The following is a 25,172-nucleotide window of genomic DNA, read 5'->3' on the forward strand; positions in this document are numbered from 1 at the left end:
TAAAAAAACAACAAAAAAAAAGATTCAACTTTGAGGAGCCAAATTTCATTAAAATGGCACGGAGGAGGGGTTCAGATATCAAGGCTCTGCCAGAGTATGAGAAGAGTCAGATCAAGAGGGCTCTCGAACTGGGAACCGTGATGACGCTATTCAACTACAAGAAGTCTCAGCCCGAGCGGAGGACCGTCCAAGTGATAATGGAAACGTATCAGGTGGCTTGGAGTAAGACAGCAGACAAGATTGAAGGATTCCGTAAGTACCCTCCAGGCTCAGAAGAGCCGAGATGATGCATGCAGAGAGGGTGAATAATAGAATTATCACAATTTAAATACAAAAAAAGGAAAAAGTGGTTTGTCTGGCGGAGGTAAACTGCAGCATCCTGTGTACCATTTCTGTACCGTACTTCATTATTTGAAACTTTACAATGAAAAGAGGAAACAAAACCTTTAATTGTGTATTTATAACTGTAGTTAGCGGTGACAGGTGTATTTAGTAGAAGGGGGATTACAGCCGTGCCGTTCTATAACAGCATGAGGCAAGGAGGTCCCTGGCGCACAGAGCTTACAGTCTAATAGTCGTGGTGTTAACGTGCGGATTCAATCAGGGGGAGTCCTGGAAGTTCTGTACCGTGTTGCTTTGATAAAAAGGAGCTCGTTTCGCTGGCTTTTGAAGTTGGGGAGAGTTTGGAGCGAATGTTCGGTGGAGGGGAGATCCGTAGACACGGAGCAGCGAGAGAGAGAAGGCATTTAGACGGTATAGAGCAGAGAGATGCACGCTACGGATGGGGCGCAGAGGGCGCGCAGGAAGATGGCAGAATATCACACATAAAATATAGGACGGGGCTGGCAGTCAAGGAAACTTGAATGTGCGGAGAAAGATTTTGGAGGCGATGGGCCTTTTTGTAGCCAGGCGTTGGGGTTGAGGGGTGACTGGAAGAACGAAAGATTTTTTCTGTTGGATTGGGGGCTGCGTATTCTTTGCGAATTGTTCTTGCTGACGATCAATAAGTCTATTGGAAGTGTAAACTAAGCTACCTTCCCGACATTTCAAAGTGTGTCACTTCTGCTTTAAGTCATGTGGTTTGAGGTTAGAGGTATAGCTAGGGAAGCAGGGCTTTTTGTGACTTTTTGACAGCTACTTACTGTAAGTCAACACACATTTTCTGCTGCTTATACACACATTATCGGGGCTTTTAGGGCTGTAGAACCCAGCGATACCCTCATACCCAGCAAACATTCTGACCTCCGAGAAAAGAGGGACTGTCCTTTCTTAAAAGGGACACTAGGGATGTTTGCTTCCATCAAGCCTACGTTGCAAAGCCTGATCTCATTTGATGAGCATATGTACCTGTATCATCGAGTCTGCCAAATCATTATTCAGTGGAAATTAGACTGATGTTTAAGGAGTCGCTTGGAGAAAGCAGCTGCTTGCGGGGTTACTAATTAAATGTAGAAGAGGAGGTCGCATCCTGAGCAGTTTCAGACACAATGACGAGTTTCGTTTAATCCAATATCAAGCTTACCCTTGAAGCTGACCACAAATCACTCTGCCACGAGCTCCAATTCTCAGCAAGAATACAATTTCACTGCGATACAAGAGGTCAGCTCTTTAAATTGCTTTTCCCTATCTGAGATGAAGGGAGCTAAACATTTTCATTTATTGACTAGATGATGGCTGAGCCGAGACAAGTTACTTAAATCCAATGACCTTTGACTTCAAGCCAACAAGATCTAGTTGTCTACATTCATAAGGATGAAAACCGGTAGCCTGCTTTCACAATGAACTCTCTCTTAAAGGTGTAGAGACACTCCTTATGTCTGAAGAGACCGAAGTGACCTTTTGGAGTTTGCTTAGGCAGTCCACGTAACGTCACAGTGAGATCATAGAAGCGACAAACGTGTTCACACTAACCCAACCATCAGAAATGTCTAGGGTTAAGTTGATGACTAAAGGCTTGGAACAAAATATATGAAAGGCAGAAGGAAGAAGACTTACTGTCATATTTAGTCTTTGATACAGTTCAGGGGTAATTTTCTAAAACAAAAAGGTACCAGATCATCCAACACACGTGTCCTTCAGTTACACTCCTGACCATGTTGTCCTTAAGAGGAACCAGGTTCTGACTCTCCTGCCCTGGGCACAGAGACTGTTATGTCACCTACATAGACCTAAAACAAACACAATTAATAACAAAATACCTTCATTTCATATTTTTATTACTAAAGCTGCTCCTCATGGAACCAGCTATTAGAAGCTACAAAACCTCTCATTACTCTCTGATGGGCTTTTAAACCTAATGTTCCCCGAGATCCATGAAGAAGAACCATCAATGAAATGCACATGGCCAAATGTAATTAGAAAATGAGAGAGTACGTCTCTGAACCGGCATTCACAGAAGGCACAGAAGCTTTTAAGACTTCAAAAGGTCCCTTATCCAGATGTCATTATCTGAGGGGACCTCTGAGACCTTGAAAGCTTCTGGGAATCAGGTATATTGGCAACGATCTACTAAAAGTACTACACATTTCATTGCCTTATTAAAACAAATGGCTTTCTATATAACAGAAATTACATTATTTCCTAATAAATTAATCTATAATAAACTTTGGATATCGCCAATACCTCTTTTCTGAAACGTACTAATCCTTTAAGATGTTCAATGTCACAGGAGGACAGACTGGCGGTAGGAGTTCCGAATACACATGTATCAAACATCAATTCTCCAACAGAGCGTTCATTCTTTATGAGAAACCAAAGCTAACCTGCGAGGTTGCTACGCTATTTTTTTGGGGGGGATCTTTGTAATGTTGATTACATCGTTCACTTACCTTTTCTTGCTTTCAAAAGTAAAAACCGACTAGAAACCCATTTCCGATTCAGCATTAACGTCCAGAGTCCGCGGTGGAAAAGGCTTCCCTGCGTGATTTATAATGATGTTGCCTACGGACGCAACACTTGCCTTTCTACACATTCCAATCCTCCTAATAAAACGCATTGAAACGCAGTATCTACAGGTGCCGTTGGCTTTACTTCAATGCTTTACCGCATCGCACACAGGAAAAAGATGGAAAGAAGGTGCAGAGAGTTTATATTAAAGCTTCTGGCTGATGGCACCAGACAAATGCCTCCAATAAACCACAGTATAGATGCCCTTAGTACCCTCAGCTACCCTACTACCTTAGGGGGTGGGCAGCTTGCTATAGGCACGCTTTTAAGTTTTTGATACCGACTGAGCCTGTTGGGAGTTGTCATATGGAGAGTAACCTGTTGGCTGCCCCCTTCCATAGTTCTTAGAGGTCATTGAGAGACTGATGTGCCTTCGCTGGTTTCTTGGGTGTTCACTTGGGCCATTTAAGAGTTAAACTTATCAAATATAATGGAAATGATGCATTTCCATTTACGAGCGGTTAACCCCCCCCAAAAACGGCGTATTAATCCCTTTACTACAGCCTGCCCAAAGATACCTCTTTGAATACAAAGGATTTTTTTTTAATGTTCTCTTTAGAAGTCCTGACAAATCCTTTGTATTCTATTGTCAGAATATATGAACAATAAAGACAAAAAGGAGAATAACAATCTGTTACACTTGCTGAAAAATCCAATTTTACTTTATAGCTATTTAGAAACACCGTCAGCGTTTGCGACTTGAAAAGGCGATCGCACCCTAAAATACTCGGCAACGGTCCCCCCCACCCTGTACCCCAGGCAGTTCTGTTTAATGCGCCCGTCACTTTCCTTTTGTGATGTAGATAAAAAAAAACAAAAAAGGAAAAAAGGAACGAGATTGCTTCACACCCCTGATTTTATTTCCTTTTTAGCGGTTTCATTAAATTTGATTCTTGTAATTTACATTTTATTTTTCTAGCCTGCTCCATTGTCAGATTGTTTATTCTGCTGTTGCAGCATATGCATAATCTGTATTTAAAGGTAGAAAAATTACGCTGATTAATCGAGAGAAGAATAATGTTATATTTCACTTTTTTTTGTCGCGGCGGTCATATGTTCTCCCGTGATCAACCGTTACTTGGGGGACCCCCGTAAGGCCATGTATCGAGAGAATGGACCCATCAATGTGTTAACCTGTATTTAATCACCTGGATGTTCCATGGTACAGACATTTAGGAAGGCTATTAGAACCCTTTGCTATTTAGGATCTTTTGGAACCCTTGGAACCCCTGTGTCCCTATTTCCTCCCCTGATGCCCCTTTTTTATTATCTCGAAGCTCAGAATGTTGTAGGCGTTTCTAACAATGTTCTACTTTCGACAGTCCTAAAAGCCACAATAATAGGTTTATAAGCAACGGAACGTTTGTTTATATTTTTGGTAAGCTTTCCTCGGCTGCGCGTTACAGGCAGACGCTAAGCCGGCCATTGGTGTTTATTGCGATCATTTTGTCCCTGATCGTCGTCTGTTCTATCAGGAAGAGGAAGAGCTTTGTCCATTGTATGTGGTTTAAAACCACTTCCTCCGCCTTTCTCATAAAAGCCTTATCATGTACCAGCACAAGCAGGCCCAGAACTATTAACTAACTTGTTGCGTAGGTCTGTCCGCTAACCGCCGGAGCAGCCTGGAAGCTACTTGACTGGGGAGGAAAAATTAAAGTTCTACTGGACCAATAATCATGGAAAGAGATCTTGTGTTTACATTTTGTGTCTTGGCGTGGATCAGGCATCAAAACCCAGCTGCCAATAACTGTCAAAAGAGAACTAGAAAACAGATTCAAAGTAAACTATTCTTCTGCTGCCACTGACATGAAATGATGACTTATCCAAAACCCAGACCCTGAACTGGAGGCTCCTGGAGGTTTAGATTTACTACCATACCCATGGACATGGAGTCTGAGGACAATACTCAACCATAACGTGACTGTTTCTTCTTTGAAATACGAAATGATTGCCCAGCCCACTGCTGTTCTTTAGGGGGGGGGGCACATCTTTTCTAATATCTCAGAATGTTTGCTGGGCATGAATGTATCACAGTGTTCTACAAGTTACAATGTGTACATAAAAACAGCAGGAAATCTATAGAATGCTTTACACTTCTCAACACCACTTACATATAATAGATACATATGATAGATATAATAGTTAAGATACATATTATATATAATAGATATAATATAATACTAAATAGATACACATAAAAGATATAAAATATATAACAGCTACTAGATACATATAATAGAAATATAATAGATATAATATAATAGCCACTAGATACATATAACAGAAATATAATAGATATAATATAATAGCTACTAGATACATATAACAGAAATATAGGTAATAGATATAATATAATAGCCACTAGATACATATAACAGAAATATAATAGATATAATATAATAGCCACTAGATACATATAACAGAAATATAATAGATATAATATAATAGCTACTAGATACATATAACAGAAATATAATAGATATAATAGCTACTAGATACATATAACAGAAATATAATACAATAGTTGTCACAAGGCACAGAAAGGGCTTGATTCAGTCTCACCCACTAACGAGGCCGGCTAAAATTAAAGTATTGCTCATGCTGTGAGATTCATGGAGCCAATGCTGCCTATCAGGGTTTATTTTTTATATTTGTCTTTTCTAAAAAATAGTGAAGATTTAGAAAAAGAAAAACATGGCAAAGTGTTACAGGAACCCAACGGCATTCATAGTTAATGTATAATTATAGTTTCCTAGATTATGATCTGAACTCCGTTTCTTTTCTTAGTATTTTTTTTTTTTTGTTTTGTTTTTTTTTTTTTTATTTCCTTGCAGTGGACCTTTCAGAAATTAAGGAAATCCGGGCTGGGAAGAACTCAAAGGACTTTGAACGCGTGAAGTCCACTCGTTTGAAAGAGGAGTGTTGCTTTACCATTTTCTATGGGAGCCAGTTTGTCCTTAACACCTTGAGCTTAGAAGGTAGGCCACGTCCGGAAGACCTGTATCCCAATAAACAGTCACGTAGAAAGGTCCGACAAAGTAAATGTATTCTAAAACCATTATTATTTCAGTGCAGAATCCCATGTTACAGGGAAACGGCTCGAATTATCAAGCATATGCTATTTGGTGACAGATGAAAGGTTTAATGGTGTAATTTAAGCCATTAAAATACAGATTATCTGTGAAATACGGTTTAAAATCTCCATGGTTTCATAAAATTACACATTGCTCAGATCAGCATGATTTACCTGAAAAAAAAGGCAGATTTGCGGAACTTTACGCATAAACATCTGTCTCCAAAGAGAAAAAATAATACAATTTGTATTTAATTAGTAATGGAACAAAAACCTTTTAGCTTGTTCTTTGAAATGCTTTTTAGTGTCATATTGTATAGAAATAATAAAACAAAAATAAATCTTCTTTCGTTATTCTAAAAACATTACTATAAGGGTTCAAAAAGAATTGCATAGCCCGCAGTTAAACACATGAAATGTTTGGTATAGAATGGGTATCTGGGACTGAATTTTAAGTAAAGTTCAGACAGAATCTCTGCCCAAATAACTCAAATCCCCTAAATAGTTTTTACAAGTTTTTTAGGTAGATTTTTTTGTCTGAAATCCCTTAAAAACTAAATCTACTTCTGTCCCCTTCTCCCCCCGAATTTCTTGCCCACTTTCCTTATATCCCAAGGACCACCTAGAAATGCCCTGGGGACCTCGAGTGGTCAGCAGACCATCTCCTTAAAGCACGTTTAGTTATCAAAACACGCCAACTGCTGCCACGCTGAGAAGAAACTAGCAACCCAATTCAAGTGATCAAAATCATTTATGATTTTTATGCTTAACTGGAATATTTTTGCAGCCGATTCGCCCGAAGATGCTCACAAATGGAGTTGTGGTTTGAGTATCTTACTTGACGAAGTTGCTTGTGCCCCTACCCCAGCAATAATAGAAAGGTAATTATGTCGATTTTCTCAGACACGTGTTCTTGATCCCTTCTAGTATACCCCCCTCTTTATATCTATAGAATGTAACGCTTTAGGGAGTTTAACAATAATAAAAACGGCTCTAGGCATCTATGTAATAGAAGTACCCTATATCACTGGAAATGTTCTTAATGTAATTCATTTTAAGCTTCCTTTATAACGAAATATAACATATTGTGGAAAACTTACAAGGAGTTAATTGTGTTTTTTTATGACAGTTGGTTGAGAAAGCAGATTTATTCCGTGGATCAGACAAGAAGAAATAGGTAAGTGTTTGTTACTGTTGTGCATTTTTGCAGAGGTAAAACCAATCTTAATTAAATGACTGGCTTTTATTAGACTTCCACTCCTTAGGATCATAAAATGATCGAGAGGACATGTACATAATGGGAGTGTGTGTGTGTGTGTGCGCGGGAATGCTGGTGTGTGCGGGAATGCTGGTGTGTGCGGGAATGCTGGTGTGTGCGGGAATGCTGGTGTGTGCGGGAATGCTGGTGTGCGCGCGCGGTTGCATGCAGACGTAGCAGTTATTTTATACCGGCGAGCATTTTAAGGAAATACAGGATATGCCCTCCCTTTGTGTCAGGAATTAAACCCAGTTTCTCATAAAAGTCTAACTTCATTTTTATTGTCACATTTTTCTATGGAAATGAGCTAAGCTACCAGTTGATTTTTATCACACCAATTGTGTATTGTAAGTGTGTTATTTTATTACGTATGCCCACTCTTTGGTGGGGGTCGCATGGATTTCTGAAATGTGCTCAAGTCACTTTTCCTTTGGTTTAACCCCGGTTTAGCGTTACATTTATGCTCAGTCACACTGGTGACCTTTGGATTATGACTCTAGCCAATGCCCAACACATAAGTCTATAAACTCCCTTAGCTTCCAACATTGCATGCCAATTGCAAGAACAGTTTTGCATCGGCACAATGTGCCCAATGAGTCGATGGCAGCTAAGCCACATATTTCGGGTGACGAGTGGGCATAGTTATGTTTTTATAGTAACTGCGCCTATTGTTAACCCTTGCTTTGATGCACATGGTATGGGGGGAAACTGGACAAAGGAAAATCACCTGCACTTGTTCTTTAGGGGTCCAGGGCTCAGCTTTAATATTTGTATAATGTATATTTACCTCTGGATATCTATATTCAAATATCCAAATGGCCCTGGGACTCTTTGGACAATCAATATTATGAAAAGCAGTCTCCATGGAAACCAAACATGGAAACCAAACAATTAAACCAATTAATATTTAGAAGATTGTATGAAACCTAATCTTCAAAAATACAACTCAATGTGTCATTCCCAGCCTTACGTGAGTATTGTGCCGGCCCTCCTTCCTTCTATTGTTTGAGCCCACTAACAACCCTTTTTATCTTTAATTTGTGTTCCACATTATGCAATAGGAGAACAATTTGCGAAATAAACGTTGGTACCATTTATACAAGAACAATTTATTTTTAGCAGCTGATGCCCTGCTAACATTTCCTTGTTAAAGAAAAGCACTGCTTTCTTTGTGTTTTTTTTTTTCCTTTTTCTTTTTAAAAATATGGAAGCGGAGATTCTAATTGGAATTTGTTATGAATTTTCAGTATTAGTATCCGGGAGCTGAAGACAATACTTCCACAGGTCAATTTCAAAGTCGGTAGCCTGAAATCCCTGAAAGACAAGCTGGTGGTAAATCTTTTTTTTTTCTTTTCTACAGTAAAAAGTATCAGCTTGTTCTTGTTGTTCGCTTTAAGTTCTATTTTCATCGCAGGAGATCGGAGTTCCAAAGGATGAACTCAGCTTCGAACATTTTCACCAGTTCTACAAGAAACTGATGTTTGAACAGCAGAAGTCTGTAAGTTCCCATTTTGCTGCTGGATTTGGCTTGATGCGGAGCTTGTAGTTGTACAGATACTCTTATTTCTCCCATTTTGTGGAATATAAATCTATATAACTGCCGTGTGGAGCCAGCTCTGCGTTGTCTTGTTTTCCGAGGGTCTGGTTTTGATACGAAAAATGTCTTAATGTGTTATTTTATCTTTACGAGCTGCGCTGAATGTGATGTTTTCTTCCAGATCTTGGATGAATTCCAGAAAGATTCCTCCGTGTTTATTTTGGGGTAAGAGTTCTAATTTCCTACACTATAATCCTGGTGGGAAGAATCTTTTTTGGCCCAAAGTCAACCGTAGCCAACAGGAACCAGACCTGGTTTCTTCTTCTGGGTGCAACCTTGGCTACTCCGTCACTGTAAATGATCCAGCCGGCCAGCACCGTCTGGAGGTTTAATATCAGCGTATAGTCTGGAGCCATAGAAATCCAGTGATTTCCGGGTTGTGCTACGTCACCCCAAAACTCTTCACTAACAGCTTGCATGGTCTTTTATAGAAACATCGACCGCCCAGATGCCTCGGCTGTGCATTTGCACGATTTCCAAAGGTTTCTGCTTCACGAGCAACAGGTGAGATACTCACAGTATTGCTTCGAAGCCGTATTAATGGGAAATCCGCCATGAAATCCATTCTAATTTAGATAAAGGATGGGTGCTAATGGTAGGTCGGCACCGTCTGATATTTGGAATCGCTATTTTTCATCCAAGGAAGGAAAGCTAAATTATGAGACCTTGTGATTATTATTATTATAGGCGTATTTTGCATAGGAAAATAGGATATTTACACAACAGGATGTTTTTCTACAAGCAGAAAGAGAAGGCCTTTGTTTCTGCATTTGCATTTGCTGTTTATCGAAGGTTTGGAGACTCTGCCGTCATATGCATCGGTCGCACGCGACGTTTAGCGTTCACACAGCTCTGAGACAGAAAGGGATATTCGTTGAGAAAAAAATGCCCCATTCCGTTGGTTGCTATGGCGATGACACCAACTTTGCGCTTGGACGACATTTGTCCCGTGCCGTTTTTAAACCGGTTTCTCAATAGGGACGTGCTTGTTGGCTTTACTTGTCTTGACTTTACACATCGCCGGTTTTGATTAGGCATTTTAGGACATTCAAAGAGTACAATTACTCCAAGATGTATGAGACTTGACATGCCCCATGCTTTTTATTTTAAAAACATCTTTCCCTATTTAAAATCCATTGGGATTATTCCATTGTTTGTTGATAATAGCGATTCAACCTTTGATCAGTTGATTTAATGATTTAGGTGCTTAAATCTAGAGAAAAGCCATCAGGGGTCATCTAACGCCCATTTAGTCTATATGTATTATCAGCATATACTCTGCATACTTCAGTCGATTGGAGGAGAGCTTTCGGGGTACGGCACATAAATCTGCTTTGTGGGAAACATTTCTTCTAAGGAAGTTTACATTTCTTCTAAGGAATCCACAGCTCAGGATCTCAATAAAATTCGAGAACGAATGACAAAATTTATAGATGACACAATGAGGGAAACAGCAGAGCCTTTCCTTTATGTGGACGAGGTAAGCAAACATTCTCTTTTCGTCTCTAATAAGAAAGCCGATACCTTTTAATACTCGAAATACCCCTCACAGCCATCAGCGAGTATCCCTGCGACCTGCGAAGGGATTACTAGTCTGAAGCCCCATCTAAATGGTGTCCTTTGCTTCTTTCAGTTCCTGACTTATTTATTTTCTAAAGAAAACAGTATTTGGGATGAGAAGTATGACGAAATCTGCGTGCAGAATATGAACAACCCGCTGTCGCATTACTGGGTCGCTTCCTCACATAATACGTGAGTATGGCGGCTGTGACATAAGACCTCGCGGCGGCATCGGTGCCCATATTTTATATGGCGTCTTTAGCTGATGCGTTTTATTGGGTCGACGTAGAAAAGGTGTCAACACATTAGCTTAAATAACAGCTACTGATTAAAAGCATGGCTTTCAAATACATCTGTGCTTGGACCAATATGGCTATATCCATTTTCTACTGTACGGTGTTATCCATTAATTGGGGGCCAACTGAGGGCGTCCAGCAGATGAGACCAGAGATTTAACTAAGAAATATAGGGGTACATTCACGCAACACGTTAGCTGATCAGGTTTTCATCAAGGTATCATAGGTAGGAAGTGTAAAGTCTTAAACAGTCACACATACCTTCAAAAAGATGTTCACAATGGCACCATGTTTTTTTAATATTGCAATTCTTGGCTAAATCCTCTTTTCCTCCACGTTTAGATATTTAACAGGAGACCAGTTGCGAAGCGAGTCCTCCACTGAAGCCTACGCGCGATGCCTGCGCATGGGCTGTCGGTGCATTGAACGTAAGGATTTGCGGTAACTTTTTTGGTTGTGGAAAATGTACATCGTCAAATTCCCATTAGCAATGAGCCGTAAAAGCATACTTTCTGGTGTGTATATTGCAATAAACATCACATAAAGTAAACCGGTAATGGAGGCCATGTCTGACCTTTGATACATTTTGTACAATACCTGTACTTTGTAATATACAGCTTCAGTGCGACGGTAGTGGATGCATGTTGATAACACGACCTTCATCTCCCTCTTCTCTTTCCAGTGGACTGCTGGGACGGTCCTGATGGAAAACCAATCATTTATCACGGGTGGACGAGGACCACTAAGATTAAATTTGATGATGTTGTACAAGCTATTAGAGACCATGCCTTTGTTACATCCGAGTAAGCAATTGGATCTGAAACGAGAAGACCTTAATTGCTCTGTTAAATGCCTCTTATATTTAGAGTGTTATAATAAGTTATAAATTGCTCCATTAAACGGCTTATAACTAGAAAGTTATAAGAAAAGGAAGAAAAACAACACACTTTATACATGTTTTTACCTTAACCTGCTTCCCCACCACAAAAAGTCCTTACAACAGTTAAAGTATTAATTATAAAAAGTTATAAAAACTGGTATTAAAAGTACATAACTTAAATGAAAAACACAAAACATAAACCAGCTATTCCAACCTTACCTGCTTCCAGATACCCGGTCATTCTCTCCATCGAGGAACACTGCTCAGTTGAACAGCAACGGTATATGGCCAAGGTCTTCAAAGAGGTTCTAGGAGATCTTCTCTTAACGCGGCCAGTCGAGGCGTCCGCCGATCACCTGCCTTCGCCCACACAGCTGAAAGAGAAAATAATCATCAAGGTAAATAGAGGAAACATGAGTCCGCATGCTGGCACTGGATCCATGTTCTGGGCAGGTAGAGATGGCGGTAAAATACATTTAATCTAAGCAGGAGTCCTGGTTTTGACCCGGCATGTTGATTCATTTACTTGTTTTCTTTCGCTCAGCATAAGAAACTGGGGGATTCCACTAACAACAGCGACGACCATAAGGAGGAAACCAAGTTACAAGGCGAGCTGTTCATGTGGGACCCGATTGACCAGGTAATTGGAACGGTTTTATTTACTAAACCATCAGGCATTCTTCAAAAGCATAACCACATCCAAGAACCCACGTTCAAAAGAGGGCAACGGCAAGGTCAAAATGTGGAGGAGGTGGGAGCCATCCGGTCACAACCGAAGAAGGGACCTCTGACATGTATCAGCAACGTCTTTAAATACGAGGAACTAAGCTGCTATCTCTTGTATCGTAGAAATGGTCTTCCCGGTACTGCGCGATAGACGGCGACAAACTTGCTTACGGAGATGAGATAGAACAGAATACCGACGACACATCGACGCCCAAGGTATTCTAAAGCAAAGAAACATCATTTCTTGTGTTCGCTGCCACTAAATCATTTACACGGTAAACAAAAACGAACTAGAAATAACCGAGCTGAAGGCCTTTCAGATCACCGGACATGCACTGATTAGAGGGGACTACGAAAGAGGATCAGTTACTAAAGAAACACTTTTTGTAAGTACGTAAGAAGCACTTGTAAAATGCATCGAGTTAATCATTTTTATTCTTTTTTTTCCGTATAATTAGAAAACATCAGATCTACATTTGCAAGAGAAATGGTTCCACGGGAAGATGTGGGAAGGACGCTACACGGCTGAGCGGCTGCTCCAAGAATACTGCGCCGAAATGGGGGGGAAGGACGGGACCTTCTTAGTGAGAGAAAGCGAACGCTACCGTGATGACTACACCCTTTCCTTTTGGTACAGTTTATTACGGAATACTAACATTTTACACGATTAGGAAGAAATATATAGGTTCTATGGTTACAGTGAAGCTTTTCCTAATGAAAGCACACACTAGGGATCTCTCCTGCTGCAACTGTCCTACGCTCCGGACTTAGCTTAGGCTGCGTCCCAAGGAGCCGGAACCCAAGTTAGGTCTACCGAAAGCTTCAGGGTTCTTATTAGGTTGAAATACAAGATTCAGTCCCAGTTGGAGTTGACAATTCTTAAAAGTGGCTTTAAAGACTTGAGGTTCCGTAAATACATATATACAGCCATAATGACACCATGAAACCTATTTACAAAGACGAAAGGTTATTTTCTGACGAAACCGTGTTCTGGACACTTCCATAGAATAAAAACAACCGTGTGCACTTTTAAAAGAACTGAAAAGAAACCTATAGATTAAAATAGATATCCAAGAAAGTCAATGTAAAAGCCGGGAAGAGCATGTTACAATAAATAGCTTTAGATCTTGGAACCTTTTATGTTTTAGTCCAAGCCAGCCGGTTCCCTGCTTGAATGTTGTGTTTGCCTTTGCAGGAGGAAGGGCCGGGTTCAGCACTGCCACATCCGTTCCTTCACAGACGGGGATAAAGTGAAGTATTACCTCACCGACAACCTGACGTTCGATAGCATCTATGATCTGATTCAACACTACAGAGAATTCTCGCTGCGCTGTGCGGAGTTTGAACTGCGGTTAACCGATGCGGTTCCAAATCCCAGTCCGCACGAATCCAAAGGGTATTCGCTAAAAACATTATCCGATTTACACGTGTACATCCAATCGTGCCTTTTGTCAAGGGTGGCAGATCTTCATTTGTTGGGTTAACATGTAAAGAAATTAAGGGATTTGCTGACATAGGTATATTTTATTATAAATAGTGCTATATTATTTTTAGAACTATTACAGTGAATGCAAAATTAACATGGGAACAAAATTCAAGAATGACAGCGCATACCCAGCAAATACCATTCTAAAAACTAAAAATACATAAATATTGGGGATTCCATCACTATATGTCCATATATTATATATATATATATAGCTAAGGCCACCAAAGTACTCCAGGTTTGGCAAGTCCTAATTGTTCATGGCTATGTTGCAAGGCATGGAGCTGAATCAGTGGGGCACTATACAAAATATAACGCCTTTTGGGTTGTGTGCTCCCCTATTTTTTGTGATTAGCACACATAAGACACGCTGGTACAGCAGGAGAAGAGGACCCAGCCTGTGGTAGTGGTAGGTACAGTCTTGTGGAAGGTACGGCAAGGTCCCTTTTGAATGATCAGGACCCCCCCCCGGCAATGCTACTTAACAGGCTGGTTACAAGGGGCATCTCTGATACCCCCCGCAGCCTACTTAGACTATGGAAGACTATGCCCCTAGTCAACAAAGTCTCCATAGCACGCTGTCTCTAGAGCTTACAGGGATGTCCCAGACATCCGGAGCATACAGTAAACCGGTATAGAGCTGCAGAGAGAATTAGTACCTGAAACCTTTTACACGCAGGACGGACCCAGCTTTAAATCCTAGGACATTTCACATAAAGCTTGGCTTCTGCAACATTTAATTACATTTAAATTGTCACAATGTAGCAATTTGAAATGAAAAAAATAAAATAAATAACTGTTGGCACTGTCTTTTTTCAGATGGTATTACAATAACCTGAGCCGTGGGGAGGCTGGAGATATGTTACTGAGCATTCCTCGGGATGGAGCCTTTTTAATACGCAAGAAAGAAGAACCCAACTCCTACGCCTTGACTTTCAGGTAGGGTACACAAGAGACCAGCCTGCTTAGTTGGCGAGATATTTAACGCATGGCTCTCCATCGAGTCGCTGGAAGACGTTAATTTCCATGTCTGGGGTTTTCACCCAGGGCGGAGGGAAAAATAAAACACTGCCTGATCCAAAAGGAAGGGCGCCTGTTTGTACTCGGGACATCGGCGTACTTTGAAAGCCTGGTGGAACTTGTAAACTACTATGAGAAACACCCATTGTACCGGAAGATGAAGCTGCGTTATCCGGTCACAGAGGAACTGCTGAAAAGATATAGCAAAGTAGGTGATATTCTGTTTTTCATGGGGTGTGATATTTGGAGTTGGTCAGGCAATGGGCCATGGCTATTAACAGCAATTCTGGGGTAAAGTTCTAGATGTGGAACCCTTGCATAGAAACCATTGTGATGTCTCTGCTGGCTGCTCCTAGTTTTAAGGATTTTTAAAAGAGATAATTAAGCCTTTCATGGGCAAACAATAGTGGTTTAGGAATCACACACTCTTACTCCAATGGGCATATATGTAATTCCAGGACATCGAGGGCTCTTTGATGGTCGCCACACATATAAAAAGTTATTCTTTGGCATACCTTTTCCAATGCTTACATATATGGGGGGGGGTCATAAATCCTAACCCCACTTATTGTTTTTCAGGAAAAAGACTTCAGTGCCATTTATGATGTGAAGAGTAAACTGTATGTCGACCCAGAGGAAATATCCCCAGCCATGGTATGAATTCATCTTGGTTTTTCTTTTATAGTGATATAAAATTGCTTAATACAGCCATGGTTAGAGCAATGTCCCCTAATAAGTAACTTATTATTATTATTATCACTGAGTTGGCAAATGGCCCAAACGCTTTGCTACTGAGCAAAGAACTAAAAGGGATAAAGGCAAACCATAACATACCTCTGTAAATAAACCCACCTTTCGTTATGGTATATCGAGGATGGCTTTTAACGTGATGAGTATTTAATATGTATTGTTAAACACATGTGATATGTAGCATAACTAAGGACTGGGGAAAGGCTATATGAAAAGGAAGATCCTATGCCCCCATGTCTAATAATGACGGCGTATTAACCACAAGTTCATGAACTATGAATAAAAGTTTACCTTTCTAAATAAAACAAGAGGCACTTTTAATAAAACAAACAATTCTTTGTTTATTTGTTTGTATCTGCAATAGAATTGAAATGTAGACTCTGTCTTGTACCTCGTCATCTTTTCCATTTGGGCGACCTCTTCTGCGCATGGATTTTTGATCTCAACTTAATTAGATTGTCCAGGGACCGTTATCAGGGTCTGATTATTTTACGGTTTCATCGTTATATCTATCTATATCTTTTTTGTATCATCCAGCCGCAGGGCACCGTGAGAGCCCTGTACAATTATTCAGCCAAAAGACCGGATGAGCTGACATTCTGCACCGGTGCCCTGATCCACAACGTCACAAAGGTCTCCGAGGGATGGTAAGAACAGATCCTGCATCCAGTGCGAAAAATATATATTTTTTCCTCTAGAAATAGATACAAATGTCTTTTTTTTTTTTTACGTTTAAACTGTAACTTAAAAGTAACAAGAATTTGACTTTCAGGTGGAAGGGGGACTACAGAGATAAGATTCAACAATTCTTTCCTTCAAATTACGTGGAAGACATATCGGCCAACAATTCAGAGATATTTGCTAATCAGGTAAGTGCAAAGAAAACCTAAAAATAACAGAAATGACTGAAACCCGATAGATCTACCGACTGTCCCAATTTTTGGTATGCAGCCCCCTCACACAGAGGCCGACAGTCTTGATTAAGAGATGAATGGTCTTGACTCGGGAGTAAACGACGTTGCGTATATTATAGCAACTGGGTCCTGTTACCTTGAGACCCCCAGACGTTACTAAATGACCCGAACCAAAATCCCTCTCTGTTTTTCCTTTGTATAGATTATCGAGGACAGTCCTTTAGGGTCTCTGTGCCGGGGGATCCTGGATCTAGAAACATACGACATCAGTAAGTAAAAACGTAAAAACTAAATAAACGTGACTTTTAAAAGTTGGTTTATCCCCTCTCTCTCTCACGTTTGCTTTCTGGTTTATTTTGTATCTCACCCATGAACCATGTCTCCGCAGAGAAGATAACGCAAGGGAAGTACAACAAACAATTTGTTTTCTCACTGGATCCCAAAAACCCGGAGGATCCGCCTGTTGATTTTGCAACAGACACGGTGGAAGAGTTGTTTGAATGGTATCAGAATATCCACCAAATCGCGCTACAAAAAAAAATAAGAGATCAGGTAAGGGGACGCTAATAAAAGGTCCTACGCAGATAGGAGTGTTCTGGATTCTGAAGACAAAATGATTAATTTTATTATTAAACACATATAGCAGGTAACTATACGGCAGATCTTTCTTGCACGGCTAGTAGCTACTGATCCACTGTTTTCATTCATTGCTTAGCTCCTACGTGGATTCCCATGACGCCTGCCGAGCTCCGTGGGTGGTATATAGGGTCAAACGTGTCCTAAATAAAAAGAATGGGCCACCCAACCTAATAATCTTGGTATCTAGAATAATGACGTCCTTGCTTATTGGGGGGTTAGTAAACCCCTTGTAACTACAGCTTTGAGTATATCATACCCACCGCAGGTGAACGGGTTAAGAATAATGAGACGAGTTTTATTTTAATAACTAGCATTAGACTTCAATCAAGTCGTAAGACAAACATCTGGAGTTAAGCGACTCTGACATCAGCCACTTGTCTTGATTGCTGGTGACATGAATATGTTTAATCTCAATTGGCATATTATACATTTTAAATTGCTTTCCCTATTCACTTTAACAACCCGCATACATATTTATGTTCTGCACCACATTCATAAAAATCTATTTTGTTTTGTGTGGTTTTTTTTTAAATGTGAAAGTGATTTTTTTTATTTTTTTTATGTACGCCGGTAACGGTAAAATTGGTTGGTGGGAGCTGAGTTTGCACATATACAATCTAAAATGCCACATTTTGATTAGTCCGTTTCTTGTAATTTTGCTTGGTTAAAACTAAAAATGTCTACCCCATTCAGCCACCCGTTGCACAATCTCCAGCATGTACTCGCTTGCCAACATGGGACACGGCCGCACGATGGCAGCCCTTTCTAGGCAGCTGGGTATGGTTAGATCTGCCCCTCTGGCATAGAAAGGGTTCATTTTATGATTGATTGGGAAATCAATAATCTTGTTAAAAAATGCATTTTACGTGTATTTACAGGATAATAGCACTACGAGCGGGAAGAAGAACCAGACCATTGCCAGGGAACTGTCGGACTTGGTCATTTATTGCACGCCAAAAAACAGTGAAGCCAAATACAATTTAGGTAACATTTATGGACGAGGGGACAGAGTATGGAGGGGAGATGTAACTTTTTTATAATGGACTTAATTGATGATTGGGAGCTGCTCACTCAGGATAAAGACACTGAAACGGTTCATTCATAATGATTACGATCCCACCTGTATTATTTACGTAGGTAAGAACGGTAGGTTGGGGGGGGGTTAAAAAAAAAAGTCTTCGGTGAAAAAGTGACTAGTACAAAGTTTGAAATGGAATGGTCAACTCAAGAAGAACACTATTGGTTGCTATGGCATCCCCTGTATTTTGCATCTTTAATATGCACCGGATTAAGAATACATTTGAAATTAGAGCCAGACTAGACTCTATAGACCAAAAAGTGGATGACTTTATTTGATTTAAAGGTTAGGGATAAGCTCCCAGGAACATTATGCCGTTTCTTTCCTAGACATAAATATATCCTGTGCTCTCGCAACCAGCAGAAGTCCAATTAAACTGATTTAATTATGCAATTATTTTAACTACCAGATAATGATGAGTAATCGCGGGCATGATAATTATGAAGTTCATTTAAGAGCATATGAAGGTTGCAGGCATAGATTCTGCCTCATTGACAGATGGAGGTGTAAATGACATTGGAGAGAAGTACCCTGAAGATATGAAGTTACCTCTTTTCCAACAATAGAGAGGGGTATAGAACAATTCACTTAAATAGGTTTCTGTTCAATGGGCTGTAATACCACAATGCTCCACTAGGCGGAGGATTGCAATAAAAAAGTAGCAACCGTTTCGCAGCATCTAATAACGTCAGAGCGTGCGGAATAAGTCAAAATGAACCCTTATATACAAAGAGTGATGTTTATCAATTTTAGTTTAGAATTGTAGTATAGTCAAACTGCAAATATTTAGAGTTTCTGCAAAAACACCAGGATAGAAAGAAAAAAAGACAGATAAAAATAACAAAAACACCATTCATCAAAAAACTTACTGGAATAAACATGAGTTTCTCGCCAGAGGTCCTCTTCCTTATGATATGTTGGCCTAAGATAATAAGGGAGAATATGCAAGTTATTATCCATTTAATATTAACAGGCAACATTCATTGGGGTTATATAAAAACTCAAGTGTTCTATCAATTGAAGAAGGAATAATAAGCAAGTTTAAGACCAATCTATCTATAAACACTGGATTCATTGGGAAAACTGGATCATGAGAATTAGAGAGACAACTTATGACCTCCTGGACATACTATTACTTCTCAAAGAAGAAAAAGTATCATACATGAACGCAAACCTCACATTCTCATAGAAAGGGGTCACATTGCACCAGTTTTATATGTGTTGTATATAATAAAGTCGATATCAATAATCTATTGAAATTTATACATCCATATCCATATGTTTCGTCTTGCATATTCATTTTGATTTGACCTTTTTCTTTGTTTTTCTATGATAATTAAAGAGAAAAAAAGAAAAACATAGGTGGATTATAGAGGGACTTTTCATCAATATTTAGAAACGTTGTGTTAACATTTCTGCTGGAATAATTAAGAGCAGCATAAAGCTCAAAGTACAAAGTGGCCGGCTGGTTTCACTTAAGGTTGCGGAACCTTTTGGAACAGACAGATTTTAGATCTAATTCGAACGTGCTGATTTTTTTTTCTGTCTGGCTGCAGAAAAACCGGATTACCGGGACATACGATCTTTTGTGGAGAACAAGGCAGAAAGTATCGCTAGACAGAAACCCAACGATTTGCTTCAGTATAACAGGAAGGCCCTGACAAGAGTTTACCCAAAAGGCCCAAGAGTGGACTCCTCGAACTACGACCCTTTACATCTCTGGCTGTGCGGGGCGCAAATGGTCGCTCTCAACTATCAGACCCCAGGTAACCTCCGAATATCTCTACCTGGTGTCCGTGCCATGCGCGGGATCATTCTTAAAGGGCCTTTGATCTTTTTACTATTTCAGCCGTTAATAGTATAGTGTTTGGGATAAATGTTAAACAGTTTATACAGTGGCTTCTTCATATTAAGAATCTGTTCCTCAAAAGTACCAGCTCATAAATTCCTATTTCCACCGCAAAACCTCCATCCCAGGTATTGCGCTTTAATATTACAGAACAACCCATGCTGTAGCTAAAGGATAAATACATGACTGTGTTACCAGCGATTTATTCAAAGAACATGGCAGCCCACATATTAATTCACGTATTTTCCAGATCGGTTCATGCAGATAAACAATGGCATGTTTGGTTACAACGGACGCTGCGGCTACATCCTTCAACCAGAGTGCATGCGGGAAGATGCTTACGATCCGAGCGGTTCCAGAAGGGAGCCTCAGATAGTGCTTACTATAAAGGTAAGAGATATGCATATGACGGTAAAATCCATAAGCAATCACCTTATCTCTTCATATTCCCTCAGCTGTCCATTGCGGTTAAAATTTGCATCCACTGGACTGCCAATTCTAATAAATATATATATTTCAGATACAATATATAAAGCTTTGCTTGAAAATTAAATAGATCTTGACAAAATGTGTGTTTCAGAGACACAAAGTCACCGACATCCTTTCATTTGTTCCTGTTCCAGGTCATAGCTGCTCGTCATTTGCCAAAACCCGGCCGAGGCATCGCGTGTCCTTTTGTAGAAGTTGAGATTTGCGGTGGAGAATATGACAACAGCAAATTCAAAACAATTGTTGTTGGTAAGCATTAAATATTTTTTCATTAAAGTCCCCGGCAGGCACGGTTGTAGCATCGGCATCCAAGCCCGTTTCACAAGTGCCTGATGCACATGGGTTCTACCTGAGAAGCCGCCAAACACTATGTATTTTGCTTGAGTAATTCCAGTCTCACCGCTTTCTCAGTATCTCCCTCCTTACTGAAGTCCTGCGGTGGGAGAAGAGACATCTATTGGGCGTTCCACGCAGCTTCAATGCTAAGCGCTGGGATTGAACGCCATACCCTGGCAACATCGAGAACGAGCGCTGAACAGAGGTCTATATGAACAGATCTTACACTCCCTTTATTTTGGAAAGAGAGGACACCGGGCACTCAAACCTGGCCGCGTGCCACAACAGAGGCCTTGGTGTGCCACAGGTTCCCTTCCGCGGCCTTTAAGGTTTCTAAATATAAGCCAGGTGCCAGCAGGCAATGTATATTTGTCACGGTTTATGTTTAAGCCGCATAGCAAGGTGCAGCCTTGAACCCTAATCCAGTTTTTTTTCCAGCCTTGAACGCTGATACGGGTTTTATCGCACAGCTAGTGACCTCTCACGCAGTAAAACATCGAGAGTCTTGCTTCATGTGAACTCAAGGACTTGCTTAAACACAGTCCACGGCTATAATGCCAGATCATGATCTATAACGTGAAAGTGAATAACAACATTTTTTATTCCTTGTTACTTTAGATGACAATGGGCTGAATCCGGTGTGGCCTATAATCCAGCAAGCAGTGTTTGAGATCCATGAGCCAAACCTGGCGTTCCTCCGCTTCGCTGTGTATGAAGAAGACATGTTCAGTGACCCAAACTTCTTAGCTCAGTATACAGTTCCCATTAAAGGAATAAGAACGGGTACTTATGGGCATTCTCTAACCTAAAAACCTCTTACAATGCACATTCTGAGCTTTATGTCCTGAAGCCAATAAAGATAGTCAAGAAAGATTTCTCCTTAAACTAATAAGGCATTCATAGGCACAGCTGAGGATGCGCAGGGCATGGAAAAGTCACTGCTTGGCCAAGTCACTTTATATATCCCAAGTAGAAGTAATCAGTGTCTATTGTGATATAATAGAAATTCACACCTACCTAACATACATCCAAAACACACATAACTTATTCATCACAGGGAGGGCATGCAAACTTTATAGGGTTACTCAGGACTTAACGTTTCAACAGTCGAGTCAATACACCGTATCTGAGCTTCGTACCAGCTAATGCCATACAGGCTACAGTCTTCTCCTTAATCAGTACAAGTCGATGGAATCAATGTGAAATTCAAGGCAAATATTAAACTTTGTCTTTTTCAGGTTACAGGTCAGTTCCACTTAAGAACGGTTACAGCGAAGGCATTGAGCTTTCCTCCCTACTGGTGCACTGCCACATAGAGAAAAACCGGGTAAGCGATGGTAAATGGGGCAAGGACCCAGCTTGCAGACCATTATATACATATACATATATATATATATATATATATATATATATATATATATATATATATACATACACCAAATATGATACACGTATACAACTCGTGTATGTGTTATAGACGTTAAGATTTCCATCTTTAAGTGGGTTGAATGCACCTCGGAGGCTGTAGCGAGTCTTATTCTCAGATGGTTGGTGCCTCCAATTGAGTGTTTGCAAACCAACCTAGGAAAGCGGTGGGTCTTTGTCCTATGGAAGACCAAGCATTCAAACGTCATGATGCAAATGTAGTTTATGGTTTAATTAAGCATCCCTTAAAATAGTAACCTGGCCAGGTCATAAAGTGGTCTTCAGCCGGCTTTATCCGTTACTAGGCAAGCAGGCGAGTGTATTCAGAATAAACGTGCGTTGGAACGGAGACTTTATTGGACGTGACCACGTCCTTGTCCTGTTTTACAGTGTACATCAAAGTCCGTGTTTTCTCGAATCTCCTATGCATCGTATGTTTCTTAATCACTGGAGGGAAAAATTAAGTCCTTTTATGCATAGATAAAATAATTCCGAGATCTCCAGCATATTATCTCCGAGGAGCGGCCATTTAGGAGCACCATCTATCTCCTTCAGCGTCTCTCAATATCGTAAATAGGTTTTTTGATTCAGCGAGAGGCGGGCCTCCCGATATTTTGATGGATCTACAGCGAACCGTGAATTTTTATGGCCGTTACGGAGTCAGACTGCTTGCCAATGTAATCGGAATTTGAAATTAACACACGAGCCGAGGCCCTATCCATCTGTTCTGTGACTTGAAAAATCCTCCATAAAGTGTTATAATTTAATAGTAGGTCTGCTTTGATAAAAGCACATCTGCAGCCACTTAGATGGGGAATATAAAATCATAAAGGCCCGCAGATGGCTGTAAAACAGAAATTTCTGGGTCTCAATAGCAGAAAGCTGTTTTAGCCACTAACAAAGTGTAAATTACTCTGCCGATTATATTGTCAGTTAGGAAAATTGGGTAATTTTTAAAGAATAACGTATAGTTTCCGACTCGGTAATCTTACTGTATTTTCCTGATTTTCTAAATCAATTTTGCCTCGTTTCCGCAGTTGTAAGAGAAAAATTCGGGTAAATTGTAGCCCTGCATTGTGTTTTTTTCTCGACAAAAAAGGTCTTGAAGGCTCGGTCGTACGGGCACAAAAAGAAAAAAAAGAAAAATTCTCAGTCTTGAAGTTGTGATAGAAATAGGGGCTGAAAGTGTAATTTTACAGAACCTGCCATTCTGCGAACCAATTACCGTACTTTTCACGTAATAAAATATACATTCTAATCCGTTCTATGCTGTGACCTGTCCAGCCCGGAGAATATTTCCCAGAGTCACAATATCATCCAGATATTTTGTGTAGAAAATAGCACCATCGCTATGCCAGTCCCCTAGAAAAGAATGGGAACGTAAAGCTGCTTCCGCTATAGTGAATTTGCAGCCCCATCTAGGATCTCAGGGTTGGTAAAATTCCAACTTGTTCTTTAAGAAGGAATTAGTATTTTCCAGAATCCTTGAGTTCAAAGTAAGTTCCGTGCGATTACTTTAAGGAATGTAGCTTACCGAAACTATCTACTGTTTGTCGAGGCGGTGTGCCGCGCGATAGCACTTCAATGGCGGTTTAATTTCAGAAATAAATGGATAAAAGTAATACTGTAAGAATACTTGTTTTAACAAAAGATTATATTATTTATACTGGGTTACAAATGTGTTAAAATAAATAAATAAATAAAGCATTATTTAACACACAAACTCCACATTTAAGGGGAACCAAGAAGAACTGTACTCCTCCTCCCAACAACTCCGGCGGAAGATCGACCAGAATAACGAACTGTTTCTGTACGACACCCACCAGAACATACGGAACGCGAGCCGGGATCAGGACAAGAGGTAGGATTTAAAAAAATAAAATAAATGGGAAAATAAATTCTCAGGTATGATTTTTCTGTTTGCAATGATATTCCCAGTAGCATGGAGAAGGAAATATTACAATGGACCAGGGAGGGAACAAAATAACCGGCAGCAGAACTCTTGCCGTAGATACGACTCTGGCCAAGAGTCTAGGAGATGCTTCCAAACAGGTCAGAGGCCTGTAGAGTTAGGCAAGTAAGCCAAGGTTAAGCCCCGGAGAGATAGCCAGGCCCAGGCCTGACGCATGGCGAAACAGGCAGGCCAGCACAGGTAGGCAAGCCGGCAAGGCCCAGGCAGGGAGTCCAAGGGCCACAATACAGGGCTGAGCTTTTGTCTTAACCATTACCAGAGTGAAAACAGGGCTCCAGCAGACAGTAAGTAATCCCTCCACCCTAAGGGCTGTAAGGCTCTAAAGATCCCAAGGTTCCTAGCCCAGGATCTGGTGGCTGACCGGTCCTCCCAAAGGACCCAACCAGGATGCAGAGCCTGAGAAAAAAGCTCTCCCAAAAAACGGGAGAAAGACAACAACTACCAAGAAGGGGCAGGCAGGGAAAAAACACTGACGTTACGGTAGTTTTAGGATTTCCTGCCCTACCTGGATAGGCAGAGCTATATCCTACCCCATGCTACTGGGAATGACACGGCAAAATAGTAAAACTATTCACTTTACAGAGCTTCCATTGTCACATAAATATTTTCTCATTTACCTTCCAGATTGAAGGAGAAGAGCGTCAGTAACAGCAAATTCTACTCCTAAAGGACGCGTTGTATGGTTCAAGCGCTGTATGAGCATAAAGCTGAATACAGAATAGACAGACTGAGAAATGTACATAGCCTTTAATGGAAATTCACCTTTTTTGTACATTCTGGAATTTTTTGCTATACATATCCAAGGTTTTCATTTCAAGATCTAACACAGACAGTACAAGAATAACCAAGACAGCAACCTATTTCAAGATAAACACCAT

The 25,172-nt window shown here is 40.4% G+C and overlaps 1 protein-coding gene across 1 annotated transcript; it reads left to right on the forward strand.

Annotated features, from left to right (window-relative positions):
- Window positions 1-25,172, forward strand: PLCG2 (phospholipase C gamma 2). The gene is made up of 32 exons (XM_053449383.1): window positions 1-252; window positions 5,781-5,924; window positions 6,807-6,900; window positions 7,149-7,196; window positions 8,525-8,609; window positions 8,692-8,775; window positions 8,996-9,039; window positions 9,306-9,378; window positions 10,253-10,354; window positions 10,508-10,626; window positions 11,073-11,158; window positions 11,413-11,533; window positions 11,840-12,008; window positions 12,155-12,250; window positions 12,460-12,552; window positions 12,795-12,967; window positions 13,532-13,732; window positions 14,642-14,761; window positions 14,870-15,050; window positions 15,422-15,496; window positions 16,130-16,239; window positions 16,365-16,461; window positions 16,709-16,775; window positions 16,895-17,058; window positions 18,024-18,129; window positions 19,780-19,989; window positions 20,323-20,462; window positions 20,696-20,810; window positions 21,516-21,680; window positions 22,136-22,224; window positions 24,059-24,183; window positions 24,919-25,172. The coding sequence occupies exons 1-32, from the start codon at window positions 54-56 to the stop codon at window positions 24,959-24,961; spliced, it is 3,738 nt and encodes a 1,245-aa protein (XP_053305358.1). The 5' UTR covers window positions 1-53; the 3' UTR covers window positions 24,962-25,172.

This window comes from Spea bombifrons, chromosome 10 (assembly GCF_027358695.1).
Source record: "Spea bombifrons isolate aSpeBom1 chromosome 10, aSpeBom1.2.pri, whole genome shotgun sequence".
Classification (NCBI taxonomy): Eukaryota; Metazoa; Chordata; class Amphibia; order Anura; family Pelobatidae; genus Spea; species Spea bombifrons.